This window comes from Eutrigla gurnardus, assembly GCF_963514095.1.
Source record: "Eutrigla gurnardus genome assembly, chromosome: 1".
Lineage (NCBI taxonomy): Eukaryota > Metazoa > Chordata > Actinopteri > Perciformes > Triglidae > Eutrigla > Eutrigla gurnardus.
This window is the reverse complement of record NC_139915.1, coordinates 4,266,827-4,284,729: the sequence shown is the minus strand read 5'-3', so window position 1 is coordinate 4,284,729 and position 17,903 is coordinate 4,266,827. Positions and strand designations below refer to the sequence as shown.

Below are 17,903 nucleotides of genomic sequence, written 5' to 3'. Positions count from 1 at the left end.
TGCTGCGAACCGATCCAGGTGATGGTTCTGGCATGTGTAATCAGTGGAGGAGTCTCCAGCCTCGCTGCAGGAGAGATAAATACACATTAACGCTGATTACTAAATTACCTGCAGCTGTGACTGCAGCTCTGTGCCAGCCAGCGCTACCTCCCATTACACACAATGGAATCACACACTTAAACATGTATTTCAGATTAAAATCACCAGCTTTAACCAGCTTTAAGAAGTGATTCCATGGGGGGGAAAAAATTAGTTTGGTGTGAAATATCGCTGTCATAAACGCCTGCGTGTCAGAGCCATTAGGCTGGCAGAAGGTTAATCGGCAAATTGGAACGCAGTGAGCTAACATTTCAAATTTGAAGTAATGCCAGTATATCCAGTACTAGTGGACATCTGTTAGCTTGATGATAGACGGGTTCTCGGGTCAGGGGGTTGGACTTGTCATTTCATAAACGCACAGGTGTAACTAAGCTGCTACTGGATGCTTGAATTCCTCTAGGGATCAATAAAGTATCTATTTGTCTGTCTGTCTAGCTATCTAATAGCATAAATGATGGCTCTGTTCCACTTCGGTGTGCCAGTCAGCAATGCCAGTGAGCCCTGGCACTGCAACACCTTAATGGAATGCAGCCGATATTAATATTATTAGTTATTATTAGTTATTAGGTCTGCGTCCACACCGGATTAGTACTCAGTGATGAGGAGAAGTCGTAGTGAATCAGAGACCTGTGGAACCATAACTTGACATTATTTCAAAGATTTAGGGAGGAAGTTATAGTTTATTTTCTTACTTTATTTATTATTATTTATTACTTTTTATTATTTAATTTAAGTAGTTGACCAGCTACTATGTGGTTCTGTGGTTATCAAAGCCAACACAAACATATTTACAGATGTATTTTCCGTAAAATCAATACAAGTAGAGCCCGATGGCAACACAATGGAACGACCAGACTCGCACCTCTTCTTCTAAGCAGATGGAGTGGGTTTAGTGTGCAGGAGACAGGATCATGTGTTGCCTCTGGCTGTGCGTAGCTGTGAGACTGTGGTAATACGGATCAGGAGGCTGTCCCCGGGGATCTGTGCTGGTTTCGCCACTCTGGACAGAAGCTTAGCTTTTCTCAGTTGCTCTTGTTGTAAAAAAAAAAAAAAAAAGCACAACACAACGGGAAAAAAAAAACTATCTTGGCATGCTCTTAGGAGGAGCCTCTGAGATTTTAGTGTTATGAGTGTTTTTTTTTAAGACAAATGCTGTGTATTCATACGTTTTTGATGTCCCAATGAATCTGCATTTGTCGTAGATTGTAGAAAAAAAGACAGACACACGATACCCTGCATGGCCTTGGAGTTTACCAGTCTTTCTCTACCTGTGATATTTAATTGAGCACAGAGCATTCGGAAAGCATGGCCTTGTCCTTGCAGGGACCATGAACGTTTTCCCAGCAGGAATTTGGCAAAAGAGCAACTTCCTAAGCAAAGGCTTTCGCAAAGGCCATCATAAACTATATTCTAGCCAGTAAATGGATCATGAGACAAAGTGCTTAACGATCTGTCTGATTCAGCTCATAATGGGACATTTGATTGGTTGATCACATTGCCTGGTTCCTGCTTTACAAAGTGGGAAAGTCGAGGCAAATGGCTCAGTCAGTCACAGCCAGGTGAGAATGGGAGAGGATAAAAACCGCTGCTGCACCGTGCAACAAGTCATTACCTGAACATAAATGGAGTCAGGGCACTCACCGAGAAGTCAGAGCCAACTACAAGCATGTACTCGCTAATATGAAGGTACCGCAGGTCACAAGTACACAACCTGTTACCTATTTGTCACATTTCTATGTACCTTCCGAGTATATAGAGTCCGTGTCAATATATCCTCCTTTATACTGCAGAAATCCTTTTCATGCTGACTGATGTTTATGATACTAAAGTCACAGCGTCTATGTTACGCAGACAATAATGTCAGGGCGAAAAGAAAGATTGCATTAACTGAGACAAACAGCGGAGACAAATCACAGCTTTGGGCTCAGGCGGCGGATTTATTTAAGACTTTATAAGTACAGCTTCTGCCAGCAGTACACAGGAAAGCGGAAGGCAACTGGCTCTCGCTCAGGTGTGGATTGAGGGATTGTTATAATGCGTCCTGTGTGGAAGGACCTGTTACTGGCTGGATGCACCGTTTTCTCACATGAACACACTTCTGGCAGATATGACACAGCCCATTGGTCTGCCCTGATGAAGACAGGGCAGCTTGCATGTGTGTGTGTGTGTGTGTGTGTGTGTGTGCTGTCAGTAGCTGGGTATTCATTAGGCTTCATGTGGATGTGTGTTTAGGAAAAAGAAAGAATACAATAAGCAGAGCTTAGTGAGCAACAGGTGGAGCTCTCAGCTGGAACTGATTTCCTGCTATCAGCAAGCGCAGCGTCGCCTCCAGCATCCGCTGCGTTGAAAGCCCATGGATTTACAGAGGGAGAGCGTCCGCCAGATTGCAGCATGTCGAAAACGCGGTGTTGATCATCGGGCTTGTTTAATTGTTGTGTTGGGTGGCGGCTGGAAAACGCTTGTCCAATTCTAGCGGTGGAACAAAGCCCGACATTGTTATCGCTGGCACCCAGACCTGCCTGCCAATATACCTGCTTCCTTTCAGTTTCAGGGAGGAGAGGGGATGGAGAGGGGGGGGTGAAAATGACAAATCAAAACCAGTTACATGTTTCCTCCTCCTTGTTGTTTTGTTGCAAAGCAGCCCCCTTGCTGTTGTGATAGGGGAAGGTTTACCTCCATGGCGTGGTTCATCACTCCGTCATCTCTCTCCCTCTCTCCTTTTCTTTCATTCCCTCACCTCTCTATGGTTTCCCCGTTTATCTGGCGACCTGGCCACACTCCATCGACTCCTTCCTGATGATACTGGAGGCAGAAAGCTCCAGCGCTCTGCCGTTTTAACTCCTCACACTGCCATCTTCTGCAATATTTAGCCACTTCAGGACAAAATCAGTCAGTTTGCAAAACCTGAAAGTACTTTCTGTCTGTAATACCATGTCTGTCATTAAACAGCTCACTAATAAGAAAGTAAAGCATGAGAGTGACTATGCATGTCAAAAATAGACTTCCTGGACATTGTCATATTTTGGATTCAAACTTTACTCATTGTTTCCTCAAATAACTCTTAAGAAGATATTAAGACTTTAATATAATTGTATGTATGCATGTGGAACACAGCTTTATTGTCATTTTAAGAATGAATGAGGAGTTAGCCACCTTTAAATATTCAAACAACAGCATCAAAATGTCTGTTTGTTGTTATTTAAAATCAAAATGGATATTCCAAACGTAGTACTGACAGTACGATCCACCACTGGCTCGGCTAAATGTCATCTCTTGACTTTAACGACCTGCTTTATGTTGATCTACTCTTCTCATCTCACTCTGGGAAAGAAAGCAAATCAGCATATTTCCCCCCAAAATGATTAACCGTTGTTTATCAAACCAACTTTGCTTTGTTAGTTGTTGCTACTCATCAGCATTTTTGTTTTTTATGGCCAATGCATTTGTTTTTTTTAATCAGTATGTCAGCAGGAGTAGAGAAGTTATTGTTGAGATGGGTTTGTGTATTATCTGTAGTATCTTCTCTGGTGTTGTACGAACATCATCTTGCCCCTTTTATCGTTCATCTCTTATTTTTTTTCTCTTTTCAATCTATCGCTCAGTATTTTTGTTTTTTTTCTTTCTCATCATCTTCCCTCATTTTCTCCACACTGTCGCTGCAGTGAAATGGCCCATTGTAAAAGAGCAGACTGTGTGCGTCTGAGACATTAGCTGCTGATTTAGTGGGACATTAGCTTGATGGATGGTTTAGCAGAAAACTCCCAACAACAGTTGATTTGCATCCCGAGAAACGTCGGAGGCTGAACAACGCTCAGCACGCTCATCGCCGTGCGTCTGACGATCACTTCTGTTGGACCGTTTTGCAGAAGATGAAACCTCGAGATGTTACGATTCCAAACTGAGCGTTATCTTTTTATTCTGGCTTTTTTCTGTGAAATGCATTTGACATAAAAACATATTATGAGGATAAAACCTGTAAGCTTCATATACATTATTGACTGTATCAAACTAACTAAGTTACAGAAGATGAGAAATTAGATAATATATTCAGCTTCCCTATTCTGAAAAATAAAAACACAAATGGGTAAACTAACTCGATAAGGGAAGTGACCATATTTGGACTGTGGAGGAGCTACGGGTGCATCTCATTAACACAAGGCACCCCGCTCTTTGCACATTGGTCACTTTACAGTCGTGGTTCATTTGAACAAATCCAGCTACTTTAAATAATAAATAAATGTGTTAAGTCACTATCTTTTGCCGAAGGAGGTAACAAAATGCTGACTGAGCCTATATTTGCAGTATTATAATACAGTGTCTGTGGCAGCGTTCACAGAAAAATGCATTACTCAACTCCATGTGACTTATTAGCTGACCTCTAATTTATTAAGATTAGTGACATCAAACTCATTTACATCTGATAATGTATTGGTTTCACCTTTAAGCTGAAGTGGCCACAGTTTCTCTTCAGCATCTTGGAGCTAGTTGGACGCCACTTAGTAGTTTGTTTGGATCATTTTCTTCCATCTCTCTCGGTTTGTTCAGCTCACCTTTGGACCATTCTTCATCTCCATCCCTCTCTCTCTCTCTCTCTCTCCCTCTCTCTCTCTCTCTCCCTCTCTCTCAGCCGGATGCTGAGTCATCTTATTAGCCTCCTTTGTAGCTGCAGGGGTCATTATGGCGTCTTTGCCCGCCTTAAATGTCTTTTCATTAAAAGTCTTTGTGGTTGCTGGAACAAGTCTTCAGCGTCACAGGTTGGCAGTAGTTGATGGTCAGGAGCACTAGGCTGGAACGAGAGGCAGAACGGGGATGATCTGGTCTGCGGGAACCAAGGTTCCTTTAGCCTAAGTTTGCAGCATGGTAGAACCAGAAGGCTATCTCAGCTGCAGAACTCCCAAGGAATCCGTCTCCATGTTAGCTCATAATAACATATCAATTAAAATACATTGTTTGTTCGAACGTCAGCTTCTTTTAGTCTTTTATTCTGGATCTGTCTCCGCTCCTCAGGAACGTAGATTGTCGTAAAGAAAAGAAAGGTGTGGTCATAAAACCAAGGAGGCTCAGCCCTCGCGAGGGTCCACACCTCATTAATCAGCGTGGGTGCGGCGGTTAACACTGTCCCTCCTCTGTGAGTTTGTCCAGATCAGGTAGTAAATTTTAGGGTTTGTCTCTCAGCACCATTAGCGCCCTCGGGTCAGTGACACAGTTCTTGTTAGAAGTTTCAAAAAATGAAGCTAGAGGTTCATCAACATCCATCATAAATCTGATATTCATTTTTCTGTGATAATCCTCAACATTAGTGGGATGCATACTTTATTAATATTCTGCCTCATCCACACACACACACACACTTTTTACTCACATACATACAGTCGCTTCTTCCATACAAATCTTCCCCTCGCCCATGTCTCCCTCCATCTCTCTTTCCATCACTCTCATCCTCTCTCTCTCTCTTGCTCTCTAACGAACGACGGTGCAGAATGGATGTCCCCGTCATTTTCGCCGGTATAATGTTCTGATGAAAAATGAAGTGATCCCTCCAGACAGATTAGTCATCTGTGAGGAGACCTATGCAGGAGGGGAGGATATATATATTCTGCATGTGTGTGTGTGTGTGTTAAGTTTTATGCATGTGGGCTTGAAACAGATATATTACTTTCCCTGAAGGCTTGAGTCTGTAATATTCCAGCATATATTATCGGAGGGCTCCGATCCGTTCGCATTAAAAGCTTCCATCCGTTGTTCTGTCCTCGGTAACTAAAGCTGAACATGAACTTGGAACCTCTCAGTGTATCTTTGCTCATCCATTTAGTGCAGTCAAACATTCACAGTCACGACCCCCGGCTGCAAACGGACTCCCTTATTTCCAAAGAAATGACCTTAGTTGTTACAACCTCTAGAGCTTCCCAGTCTTTCCAATAACACTACAAATAATAAATAGATATTTCCCCCCTCATACTACCTGATGTGCAGCAGGGATTCAAACTTAAGGTGTTGTTTTTATCCCAGTAAGCACTGATCCGATGAGTCTCAGGTTCAATTCTAGTGTCGACTATGAATTTCAAAACCGAGTTGCCTCGTTTTGGAGAGATGTCTGCCTTCTCTCTCATATAACGGGACTATATGGCACTCCGCTTGTGGTGTTCAAGGCGCCGAAAAAACACATTTGAAAGACTCATGTTGACACTGATCATAACAAGGACTGATTTATCTTACTGGCTCAGGATTTCTGGAAAGAAACATTGCTGTTGAGTATTTCAAATGTACTTTCTGGCACTTTCAGCATCACAGGCAGAGAGCCATATAGTCCCAATATATAGGAAAGAAGGCCCACATTTCTACAACCAATATCTCCGAACAAGACAACAATCTGGCAAAATAACGCTGCAGGTAAAAGGAATAATCCATATTTTTTATTATGGAGTGAACAGTTCGTTGTCTGAGTAAGCTGGTTAATGAAGTGAATGCAAATTAACTGTATACGCTTCACTCTGGGGACCATGCATTTTTGCATGACTAAAATGTAAAAATTATCGATTTGATTTGATCATTTTAGTGATTATTTTTGCTCCGCTATTCTAATTTTCATTGAAAACTGTATTCAAATGTGTATGGTAAGAAGCGAGGTGTCATGTCAAAGTGTACGTTAAAGATACAGACGCGTGAGGAAGTTCACTTGGCTGATTTCCTAATTTCCACTCGGATGTGGGTGCAGAAAAAGAGCATTGTTGTATTCTGTAACTGTTTTGAAATATATGTGAGAACTGTAAAGCCCCACAGAGGGAGACCAGAGGTCAAGGTCAGCTGTAAAACACAACTGGAGCTGCAATGGATTCAGCGTTTTGCTCAAAGTTGCTTCGGCAGGGTGGAAGTTCACGTAAATCCTTGCTGTTTTGTTGAAATCTCCCTCCATTGAATTCCACTATTAAAATAAAGACCTAAAATGGAAATGATATCTCCTCATGTGAGGCCAAGTTGAGTCTGTAACTGGTGGTGAAACATGTGCACATAACACAGTGTTACACAACACATGAACATGAACTGACTCTCGTCTGTTTGTTTGTGCAGAACAATCTGAGTATTCAGAAGCACGACGATGACGCCCTGATTGAAAGTCCTTTTTCTTTACTGTGTGTATCTACGTAACACAAACGGAGCTCTTCTGCAAAGGAAGTTATTACATTAATGTTTGATGTGTTAAATGATCTGCCAAATGTCTTTTGGTAAATTAAACAGATTAATTATACATCACGAAAGGTGCGAGGCTGTCAGCACAGCATCATAGAGAAAAAGGGGACGCCTGCACACTTCTCCATTCCAAAATGTATTTTTCATCAGGTCAAAATGTTGTAAGACACCTTTATTTATACATAATGCAAACCAATCAGCAAGCAAGTTCCATAGCAGGTGTCTTACTTTGAAGACAAACGTCTACAAACGCTTCAATAAAGTACATAGAAAAGTACTTAAAACAATAGCAATACAAACACTATATTCCCAAATATATAACATGTTTCTTTTTCAACATAACATCCATCTTCACAAATCAAACAATATCAGAACATATTCTGTGCGTTCTCTTCGGAGTAAAAGGGTATTTAAACCAGCCAAAGTACTGTACAACCGGCCCCCTAACTTAAGACAAATACTGGTAAATCTGATCTCATACGTGCAAAAAACACTACTTGGGTTCATCTGGTGTTTCATGAACTCAGTGCCATATTACATATAAGTATACCACATATAACCACCCAATAACAGGAAAAACAATGAAAGTTATACTAACAATGTAATCTATCTTATTAAATACCCATGTGGTTGAGCAAATGTAGGAAAAACACAAAGAGCATTAAAAACCAGGTTTGCAGAGCATTGGAGCTGCGGTCCAACCCAGGATCAGTGTAATCCAGTGGTGGTGCATTTCAGAGACCCTCTCACATACATTGGCATCGAGCATGTTAAATCTCCAAGAAGCTGAAATACCCTTTAACTCCAGAGAGAAAGTCCACACCTGCCATTGAGCTGGTTTGCAGATGATTGTGCATTCTATATAAAAACGAGGCCGTGTTTTACTTTACTAAAACATTTTGACCTGACGACAATCCAAGCAGGATCCAAGTGTTGCCAAATTCGTGGAGAATTGTGCAGACGTGACCTTTTTCTCTACGATGCCAAATGTCTTCGCCCAACCGTTTCCTAATTTAGCATAATTGAATGCATGAAGACGAGCAATAAATAATGGTGAAGATGTCTGGACGTCTTTATCTTCAGAGCATAAAGTGCATTAAGCTGCAACGGCAACATAAATAGCCATTTGGAGTCCCATCAGCTGTTTTGTAAAAGCCTGACGGAGCAGTGCCAGCTTGTTACGTGTCACATGCATGTTCGTCCCTGTGTCATCTAATGTGAGTTTGAGTAATAACAACATTGAAAGAACTGTTGCATCACCATCAGTTCCGCTGTCTCTTCCTCTCTGTCTCTTTCTATCTAGTCAAGACGACCATTCTGAACTACCAGAGTCCCACCACTGGCCTTTTCCCGGTCAAAACATGCTCCACCTGCAAGGAGGCCAAGGTCCGGGACTCCCTGTACTGTGCTGCCAGTGCCTGGGCCTTGGCTTTGGCCTACCGGTTAGTACCCACAACACACTCGTACACTCACAGATTGACCATGCAGGATGTGTTTCACGTGTGTTGAATTGGGACTTGGACTCAGATATGACCCTGTTTGGGCTCTAGGTCAATGTGATGAGTGGATTTGCATTGATTCAATACACGTCTGCTTCCAAGAGAAGAGACTTCCTGAGGAGACAAAGGTGTGGCTGCTCTCTGGGCAGCTGGGTTTCTCTACATGATGTCACAACAGGGGCCATTCATCAGGCCTTGATCAATCAATGTGAGATACGGATGTTTCAGGATAACAAAAGTTAACCACAATCAATTAGAGCAGCAGGACATTTGATGAGTACAAGAGAAAGGAATATTAGTATGAGATAAATAATAAGAACTGTAAGGTAACGCATTTTCTTCTACAATAGCTGACCCTGGTCCACCCTGGAGTCAGTAGTTTGTAGCTGCACTAAGCACCTTTGCACTTTGCAACCCTAAGAGGATGCACGGGGGAACATCTGATCACACTTTAAGGATTAACACACCAATTTGACCTTTCATGTTGTTGTTCTATTTCTGCTGAAGAAAAAAAAAGTAGCCATGATTTATAAAAGGGACACTAAAATGGATGTGTCTTCTTTGTGGAGCAGAACAGACCAGGAATTCGTAGTTGCAGCTGTTCACCATTCTGCTCTCCGTATCCCTTCTCCTTCCCCTTTAACTTTTGGCTTAGTTCCACTCTCTTCTATTTCATGCCCACTGACCCTGATCTCTAATCTGTCTCTGTCATTTGAAGGCTTTGCCTTTTAAACACCGCTGGATTGTTGGTTCAAGGAGAGCACTTAAGAATTACACTGAGAACTGTCTGAAGGCCCTCCCCGAACTCCTTCATCAGCATCCCTACACTTGATGCCTGCATTCCTTTTGTGATTAGTTTTAAGGGGAAAAGAGCACTTCCTTGAAATGAGCCTGTTATAGGACAGAGGAGAAAGGGTGGAGAGAGTGATGTGCAGAGAGAGAGAGAGAAAGAGAGGGAGGATGGATACAGAGAGGGAACAGGAAGATACAGGAATGTGGATAAAGGTAGGGATGAGTGGGATACAGGAGGAGTTAGAGGTGGGCAAAGGGAGAGATGAAGGAAATGGAAAGATGAAGAAAGATGGAGTGAAGGAGTTGGAGGGGGAGGACAGAGTGGACGAGAGGGGTAAAAATAGAGTCTACCGCAGTGATGTGGCCAGCGGCAGATCTCAGTCATCAGTCATGGCTGCCTCCTATTAGAATTGTCACTGGGATTTAATTAAGATGATTCTCATCTGACAGGCTTGGCTAGTGCCATTACTTACTTCACGCCCAGCTGCTGTGTGTCGTTGTGTTTGAGTGTGTGGCACTCGCATATGTCACAAACTAAGTAGACATCGTACGTTTTATCCACCACCGCGCCCCGTCACATTATGCTTTATTTTATTTGTTACAATATTAATAGTTTGTTTCTTTTTTGTTGCCCAGGCAAAAACTAAATATTCATGCACTGATTAACTTTTGAAATAAGAATTCAGGCGTTTATTTTGTGACACTTTGTCTATTTGCGTCTGTAGATTTCTCCTGAAATCCCCAAAAGTTAGCATTAAGTTATGCCTCATTTGCATATTTAAACCTATATTCCCAGATAATAATGTTTTTAGTAGTTGTTTTATTTAAGTAACGCTACATGGAGGTGTCTATAATGTTCAAACATTATTCCCCTGGGGTTTCTCCCCTTAATGGGAGGTGACGAGTCCCTAATATGTTTGTGTAGCTGTGCAACCTTTCTGACACCCATTGTGTTTTCCTGACTAACTGTAATGAAATCTGGAGAGCTGGGTGTGTGACTGTGACCTCTGGCCTCTGTTGGATGACCTCATACATATTACAATGGGGGATACTTGTAGTCTGGTAATGAAGTCCCTTTAAAACGGGAGGTTGCCAGATAAAAAGCTGCCCGCTGTATCGTCTCCCTGCAGTCACTTTTGATGTGGAGGGCTGCATCTAAAAAGACGTGTGTGTGTGTGTGTGTGTGTGTGTGTGTGTGTGTGTGTGTGTGTGTGTGTGTGTGTGTGTGTGTGTGTGTGTGTGTGTGTGATTAACATACCCTTTACCACTGAAGTTTCACCTCAGAGGCTTGGCTTTCCTCTGTCAATACCCAAAGTCATTATTAGCTTGACCTTTGTGATGTGCATCTGGGATCTGCCAGCCCTGCCAGGAATGTGCTGACTGCCACTGTGGTCACTGCAACCATAATCCAGGGGCTCCCAAAGTGGGGGTCGGGACCCCCCGGGGGGTCGGGAGATGATTTTTATGACTTTGACTGAGATATTCTTCTGGTAACATGGAAACGAAAGCGTCAAAATAAAGTTTGCATAACAGCAACAATGTTTACTCATAAGTTACATGGAGATGACTTTGACTGCTCCTTCCCCTCGACCACCGAGCTCCTCCCCCTTGACTTCGTTCCTTTGAAATCCCTTAGATCACGCCACCTTTGAAATGCGGGTCCGATGTTGACTCTGGTTTTATCACGTGCACCGTCGCCATCTTTCTTTTTTTCCTTCTTTTCCACCGGTGTTTTCTTTTCCTTGGTTGTTTTGGACCTCCTCGTTTTGGTTTTTAACGAGGAATTGGAAGCTTGTTGCTACTTCCCTCCGCCTCCCCCCTGTTATAGTGGTACGACCCGAGGGGGGAGGGGCTCTGTGTGTGCACGAACACAGCCCTGCGTGCTGATTGGACAGGATGACCCGGGCTCTGTCGATTTTTGCAAAACAAACAGGCTCTACGTGCACGTAGAGGCACGCTTTTTTCCTAAACCGGATGATTTATGTTGTTCTATCGGAGCGTAGTGTCGGCTTCAGTGAATATGATCAAACAAATGTGGCCGACTGGGACTTTAAAAACACTTATTTTAATGCGTGCTCACAGTCTAGAATGATACTTATGAGAGTACAACGCTCAGGTGTTTTTAAGGCTTTACATCTAAAATTGCCCATTTTAGCCACAGGCAGTCCATATTGTGATTAAAAGGTTGCTAGTTCAATCTCTGCTATCGCCGGTGACTGATGTTGCTTGGATGCCTTTTTGGCAGCTTAGGCCACAGCCATACTGCATAATCATAATCATAATAGTAGTTTTTGGCCCCATTTGCCTCTGTTGATGAGGTAATGTTCACAAATCTCAGCGAATACTTCGGGGAGTAAAATGTTTTGACATGAGTAGAAATTATCCTTTAAAAAAAAAGTCAGTTTCTGTGTTTTCACGCATTCATCACGTCTTCATCCGCTCGCTGTGTTCTCCCCGTTCACCCCACTATGCAGACGCATCGACGACGACATGGGGCGAACCCATGAACTGGAGCATTCTGCCATCAAGTGCATGAGGGGGATCCTCTACTGCTACATGAGACAGGCTGATAAGGTGAGTCGCCTCCACGCTGCTTCCTGCTTTCACGCCGCATGTTTGCATAAAAGCACCTCCCAATTACACACTGCGTTGTAGATCAAAGGTGTGGGGTTTTTTTGCAGTTGGTATTCATCAAAGCCTCCCAGAGCCGGAGCTCTGGACACATTCGGTGCCTCTTTCATATCATAACAAAATGACAATGGGAGCCGGTTGCTTTACTCCTAAGGGCATAATAACTGGCAATCTGTTAATTGCCAAAGACTTTTGCTCCGCGGGGGGGAATTTCACGCCACGTCTGCAGGATAACTGATGCATGCTCGCGAGAAGGCTGTGAATCAAAAATGGCACCATTTTGCGTAACCAAGCTTTCCTTTCTTATGCTGTTTTTTTTTTCTCATTCCCCCACGAAACCCATTTTTTTTAATAGAGCAGCTGGCTGCGTCGCTGTGTTCGCTGCCTTTTGAAAGCCAGTCTGTTTCATCCTGCCTCGACCTTGACGACCTAATTTAGGGGAGAGCTTTCCTGTGTCTTAATTACAAAGCTGCGTTTACACAGTTAATTACACAGAGAAGGCGTTCGTTACCGGCCCCGTCTCCAACACTTACCAAGAACATGGCGTTTTTAATGGAGATGTGACGCGGGGCCGCCGCTGGGCAAATATCACAGAGCAAATACAGCAGCTGGGCCCCGCTGTCTGTCCATAGTGCTGCTGAGGACAAGAGGTAGAGTCAAAGCTGAACGCAAAGCTGCTCTAATCAATATTTTTATAATGACAATGGAACAAATAACTCCATGGAGTCCCTCAGTTCTACGGAGCGTTTTAGCAAAGTTGAATTCATTTGTGTGGCTGTGTAGTTGTGTGGCTGTGTAGCATGCTGCCTGCCCACTACCAAATAGCAGACAGAAGAAGTTGGCAACTAGCTGGTGAGAATTCAGCATCTAAACAAAGATATTTCACAAAAACACTCCTCTTCACAAAATGCAACATTTCACAAAACGCAAGGACTTAACAGATTTCACAAAACACAGCATGCAGTGGGCCGGCTTTATTTCTTCACCGTGTTTTGTCGTCAAATGTGTCTCTTTTGCAACCAGAATTGAGAAGCAATGGTCTGGTTATTGGTTTGATGAAATGCAAGAGTTGTGTGTCGTTCAACAGATGCAAAATAAATAAATGGAGGAGGACTTGTACAATTTCCTATTACCGGATGGAGGCGTAGACTTGAAGTGTTTCACGTATTTTAAAAACATATTGGTGCATTGCAGCACTTGAAACATTAAGCAAAATCCGCGGCCTCTCAAAAAGATACAGACACTCGACATCGCGGCTCTGCCGGCGCGAGAATCAGAAAGACCTCGACACAGAAGTGGGTTTTATAGAAACATAAACAGCACTACCTATTGTTCGCCACTTACAGAGGTAGCTCATTCACTTTCTCACACACACACACACATGCTCACGTATTAGCCGCTGTGGGATAGCAGAAATTGGAGCAGTTTGAGTAAAAGTGGGACAGAGGGTCTCTACTATGACCTGACTAGGAGAGAAAGAGAGCGAGAGAGAAAAAGGTGGCTGGAGGTAGTGTGCCGGAGAGAGAGTCTAAGAAAAGAGAATAATAGAACGATGTAGTACTGGGAGAAGAGAGGTGGAAGTGAGGCGAGGGAGGGAGGGAGATAGAAAAAGAAAGATGGGAGACAGCGAGAGGGGGCTTGATGATGTAGAGAGCAGCGAGAGAGGAAGAGAGAAGAGAAACAAATGAGGTAAAAATGGGACAAAGGGCCAATTATTTATAACTCCGTGCGACACGGCTGGCGGCCCCAGCTGTAATTTGAGGTGCAGTCGAGTTGATGCGGCAAACACACACACGAAGCCGCCAACACTTTACCGAAAAAATCACGAGAGACATGCTGTTCAGGGTTTATTTTAGTGTTTGTTGTAAACCAAGTAGTAGTTAGGATACCTTAAATCTGAGCCTTATCAGCTTCTGAGCATGTTGTACAGTATATATCATATTGACTTGATTTTATCAGAGAAACAACAGATTATATGTGTCTCTACAGTGTTTATGGATCCATATAGTTCTGCATTTTGGGAAGTTGAACATGGCCTTTATGTCAAAGCTGTTACAGTCCCATCCGAGCCACTAAAAGCTGGTATGGACCTGAAAATTGCTAGAAATGGCTGGATGTACATGTATATTTTTGATTCTTTGAAGCTTTTGAACATTATGTGAATGGCTATGATATATAAAGTGGAAGAACTTCATTCTCCAGGTATTGAAGTTTTAAAGTAGTTGAAGAGGCAGGTCAACAACAGGAGCATTGGAAGACATTTCAGTGGCGGATTATGCACGGAAAGTCGTTGAAGTAGTGGTTGAAATGAAAGGAAGCGAGGAGTCAGTTGAAGTACAAGCACTAAAAGAAGCCGAGGTGGTAGTTCAAAGTACTGAAAGGAGTGGAAGAGTGCGTTGAAGTAACGATGAGATGTAAAAACGTGGGTGAGAACAACAAGGACAACACAGCCTTTTGGGCATAACAGACCATGATACTTCATTACCACGCATTCACTGCATACACAAGGTTCCCGATGACGTGATATTTAAGGCTGTTCCAGGCTGCTGCTGTGGTAAACTGTGCCTTTGGTAGGAATAAATAACTGTCTCTCCCTCCCTCTGCTCCCTGCTTCCCCTCCATCCTCTCCGTCTACCAGGTGGAGGAGTTTAAACAGGACCCCAGCCCCTCCAAGTGTCTGCACTCGGTGTTCCACGTCGTCACCGGTGACGAGGTGCACTCCTACAGCGACTACCACCACCTGCAGGTCAGAAAACACGTGCAGAAATCAACATTAAAATGTTTTTTTTTACATATATGCACATAAACAGTTATGGATATAGAGTGGCGAAGCCCCGCCTTTCTATTTCCGGTACATGGGACCTCAAAATGAATGTATTCCTATGGTGAGATTGAAATGATTTTCTGGTCCCGTTTGGATTGTGCCATGAATTTCACATATGTTGTTTGTTGTTTTTAAAGATAATATTTCATGGGGAAAAAAACTATGATTTATCATGAAGAAGTTTGATAATGATAGGTTCGCTGCTCTCGGCGTGAATGATATCCGTCAGTTTGAGCCAGCGATTCCTCATCTTCTCATCGGACGGGAACCGAAAGAACGAACCTGTACCTGCTGGAACGGAACATTCAGGAACAAAACACACCGGCGTCTCCGTTTGATCGGCACTGAATCGCTGTGAGAGGATGATGACGTGACATCACATACGCCACGTGTAGTCTCTCTCATTGTGTTTTCTCTACAGCCTTAAACTGAACAATTACACAATAAACGGTCAAACTCTTGACGTGATAAATCATCATTTAAATCCACAAACAACATATTTCTAATTCGGGGCATACAAAGGCTAGAAGCCTCTCAAGCCTAAAGAGATTCATTTGTATAATATGTCATAAATACTCATTGCATTGTATCTCCAATCAGATAAAAACATGATTTAGCTGGCTGTCTTCAGGGAAACAACTCTTTAAATGCTATTATATAGGATTTTCTTTATCCGTCTGCTTGGCAGTCCTGCCGTTGGAAAATTGACTTGTCCTCGGAGGTGGATGTGCATTAAAGTGGCACTAAAACAGCTTATTCTTCTGTCAATGGTATTGACAGAGGGCAACGTTGTGTGTCACGTTTGGACGGGAGAGTGCATCTCCAGTGATGGGCGGCAAATACATCCAGAGAAAAATCTAAATCATAATGTGACAAAGAAAAGCTCATAAATCATCAAAGCCGTATAGATGTTAGACACTTACTGTATACACATTTAGTCCTTGGCTGTGATTTATTCTGCAACAACTTTGCCACAAATGAAATTGCTTTATTGATGATACCAGTCCAATGCCAAAAGGCCTAGCGGCTAATAGAGAGCTTGCGCCTCAGTCTCCACACTTTGCAGGAAATCAAAAACAGCCGAATTGACACGTCTGCAAATATCACACAGCGTACAAATGACGGTCCCTGTTCATTGTCTCTCCTCCACCCTGTCCTTCCCGCTGTCATTGCTGCAGATCGATGCCGTCTCTCTGTTTCTGCTGTACCTGGTGGAGATGATCTGCTCGGGTCTGCAGATCATTTACAACACCGATGAGGTAAACAACACACTTGAACAGGCCGAGGTGATCGATTGCTGGACACTGGGGATAAAAGCTCAGTCTTTTTTTTAAATGTGCAATTGGTTTGATATTTGCTGGCTAATCTACCAGCAGTAATTAGTATCCAGCTTAAGTCCCAGACAGTTTAATTCTATTCTTGTAAGGATAATCACACAAAAATACATTTTCCTATGCAGTATATTGTTTACTGTGCAGAACGCTGATGTTAATATTACATTTTAAATACATTTTCAATTGAGTGAAAACCAGTTAATTCACCTCTTTGATGCCAACTGAAATAACAATAGCTATTGTGTGGATTGGCATGAAGACGTACTTAATTTGAATTAACTGAATTCTGAACATCTGTACCATATGGCTAGTATCAAGGGGAGCGACATCGCATAGCAGAGACCTTTTAAGTTATGTTTCTCTCTACATGACTTGACAGCTGATGTCCTTGAATGCTGTCAATCCATATATATATATATATATATATATAGTGCATTACATTCAAGCATCTCTTAACAGCAGTGTGACAGTTACAATCATTTTCTTATGCACTTTATGAGTCCGTAAGCACGTATGTGAAAATTCCTATTGTCACAAAATGTATCACAGCGCATCCTAATGTAACCAGCAAACAAATTGAGGGACCTAATGAGATTCCTAAGTCTTCCATCGGGTGATTCTACCGACTGAAGATCCTGCCAGATGCCATAAAGTAAGAGCAAGGGATTTCTAAAGGCAGTTAGAAATACCTTAAATCCCCGACGGATATCCCGGAGCCGACACATGCAGGATCAGGGGACAGTATCTCACTTTTATAGCTCCGCTCACATTTATGTTTTTGCTGAGCCGCTCGATTGACTTTCAACAGGGAAACGTTTAAATGATTCCACTGCGGAGGCTTAAAACGTCCTCCTGGGAATCGAACCGGGAACGTCTTATTTGGCAGCACACCAACCCAGACTATTACTGAAAAGCTTTGAATGGTGTTGATGTATCTGTCCGGCGTCACTTTTTGTCTTCTTTATGTTTGTCTCTTAATAAAAACAACAGGGCAACGTGGTCGTTAAGTTTACACACTGTGCTGTTTATTGTGTGGCCCCGAGGAGCCGTTGGAACTTCATTAATACTGTTGGTTTTATAGTCTGCTCGTTCACAGCTTTACTTACTGCCACGGAGAGAGTGGTGAAATGTGTGCCGCCAGTGATGGAATCCATTTGTTTACTAGATTGGACTTATCTTAAGAAATTAAGGACAAGGTAAAACATTTTTCCACCAACCAATTAGCGCGCGGAGTCTTCACATTGTTTACAGAAAACGCTTCCTAATAACCTCTCATTCTTCCACACGTCTCACTCCTGATGGCAAATAAATTAACAATGCAACCTTTTTTTTAAATGAGGGCAGTCCTGCGTGCGTATCAGCCCTTAATTTGCATGTTTAAACACTGTTTATTAGATTGCATAATTCCCACCGAGGCACCCTGCCATCCTTCTATAAACTTCCATCAGACGCTGCTGTAAAAGCATTTCATATGGACTAATCACACCGTCACAGTCATCGTTTATTCGTGTCTTGTTAGCTGTCGCTGCTTGTGAA

The 17,903-nt window shown here is 42.7% G+C and overlaps 1 protein-coding gene across 5 annotated transcripts in view; it reads left to right on the top strand.

Annotated features, from left to right (window-relative positions):
* phkb (phosphorylase kinase, beta) overlaps window positions 1-17,903 on the top strand; it is an 88,524-nt gene that overhangs the window by 4,029 nt on the left and 66,592 nt on the right. For all 5 annotated transcript variants that reach the window (XM_084039247.1, XM_084039248.1, XM_084039244.1 and 2 more), the window contains 4 exons: window positions 8,591-8,729; window positions 12,053-12,152; window positions 14,848-14,955; window positions 16,212-16,292. In XM_084039247.1, coding sequence (XP_083895373.1) covers window positions 8,591-8,729; window positions 12,053-12,152; window positions 14,848-14,955; window positions 16,212-16,292 — 428 coding nt within the window. The remainder of the gene's footprint in view (window positions 1-8,590; window positions 8,730-12,052; window positions 12,153-14,847; window positions 14,956-16,211; window positions 16,293-17,903) is intronic.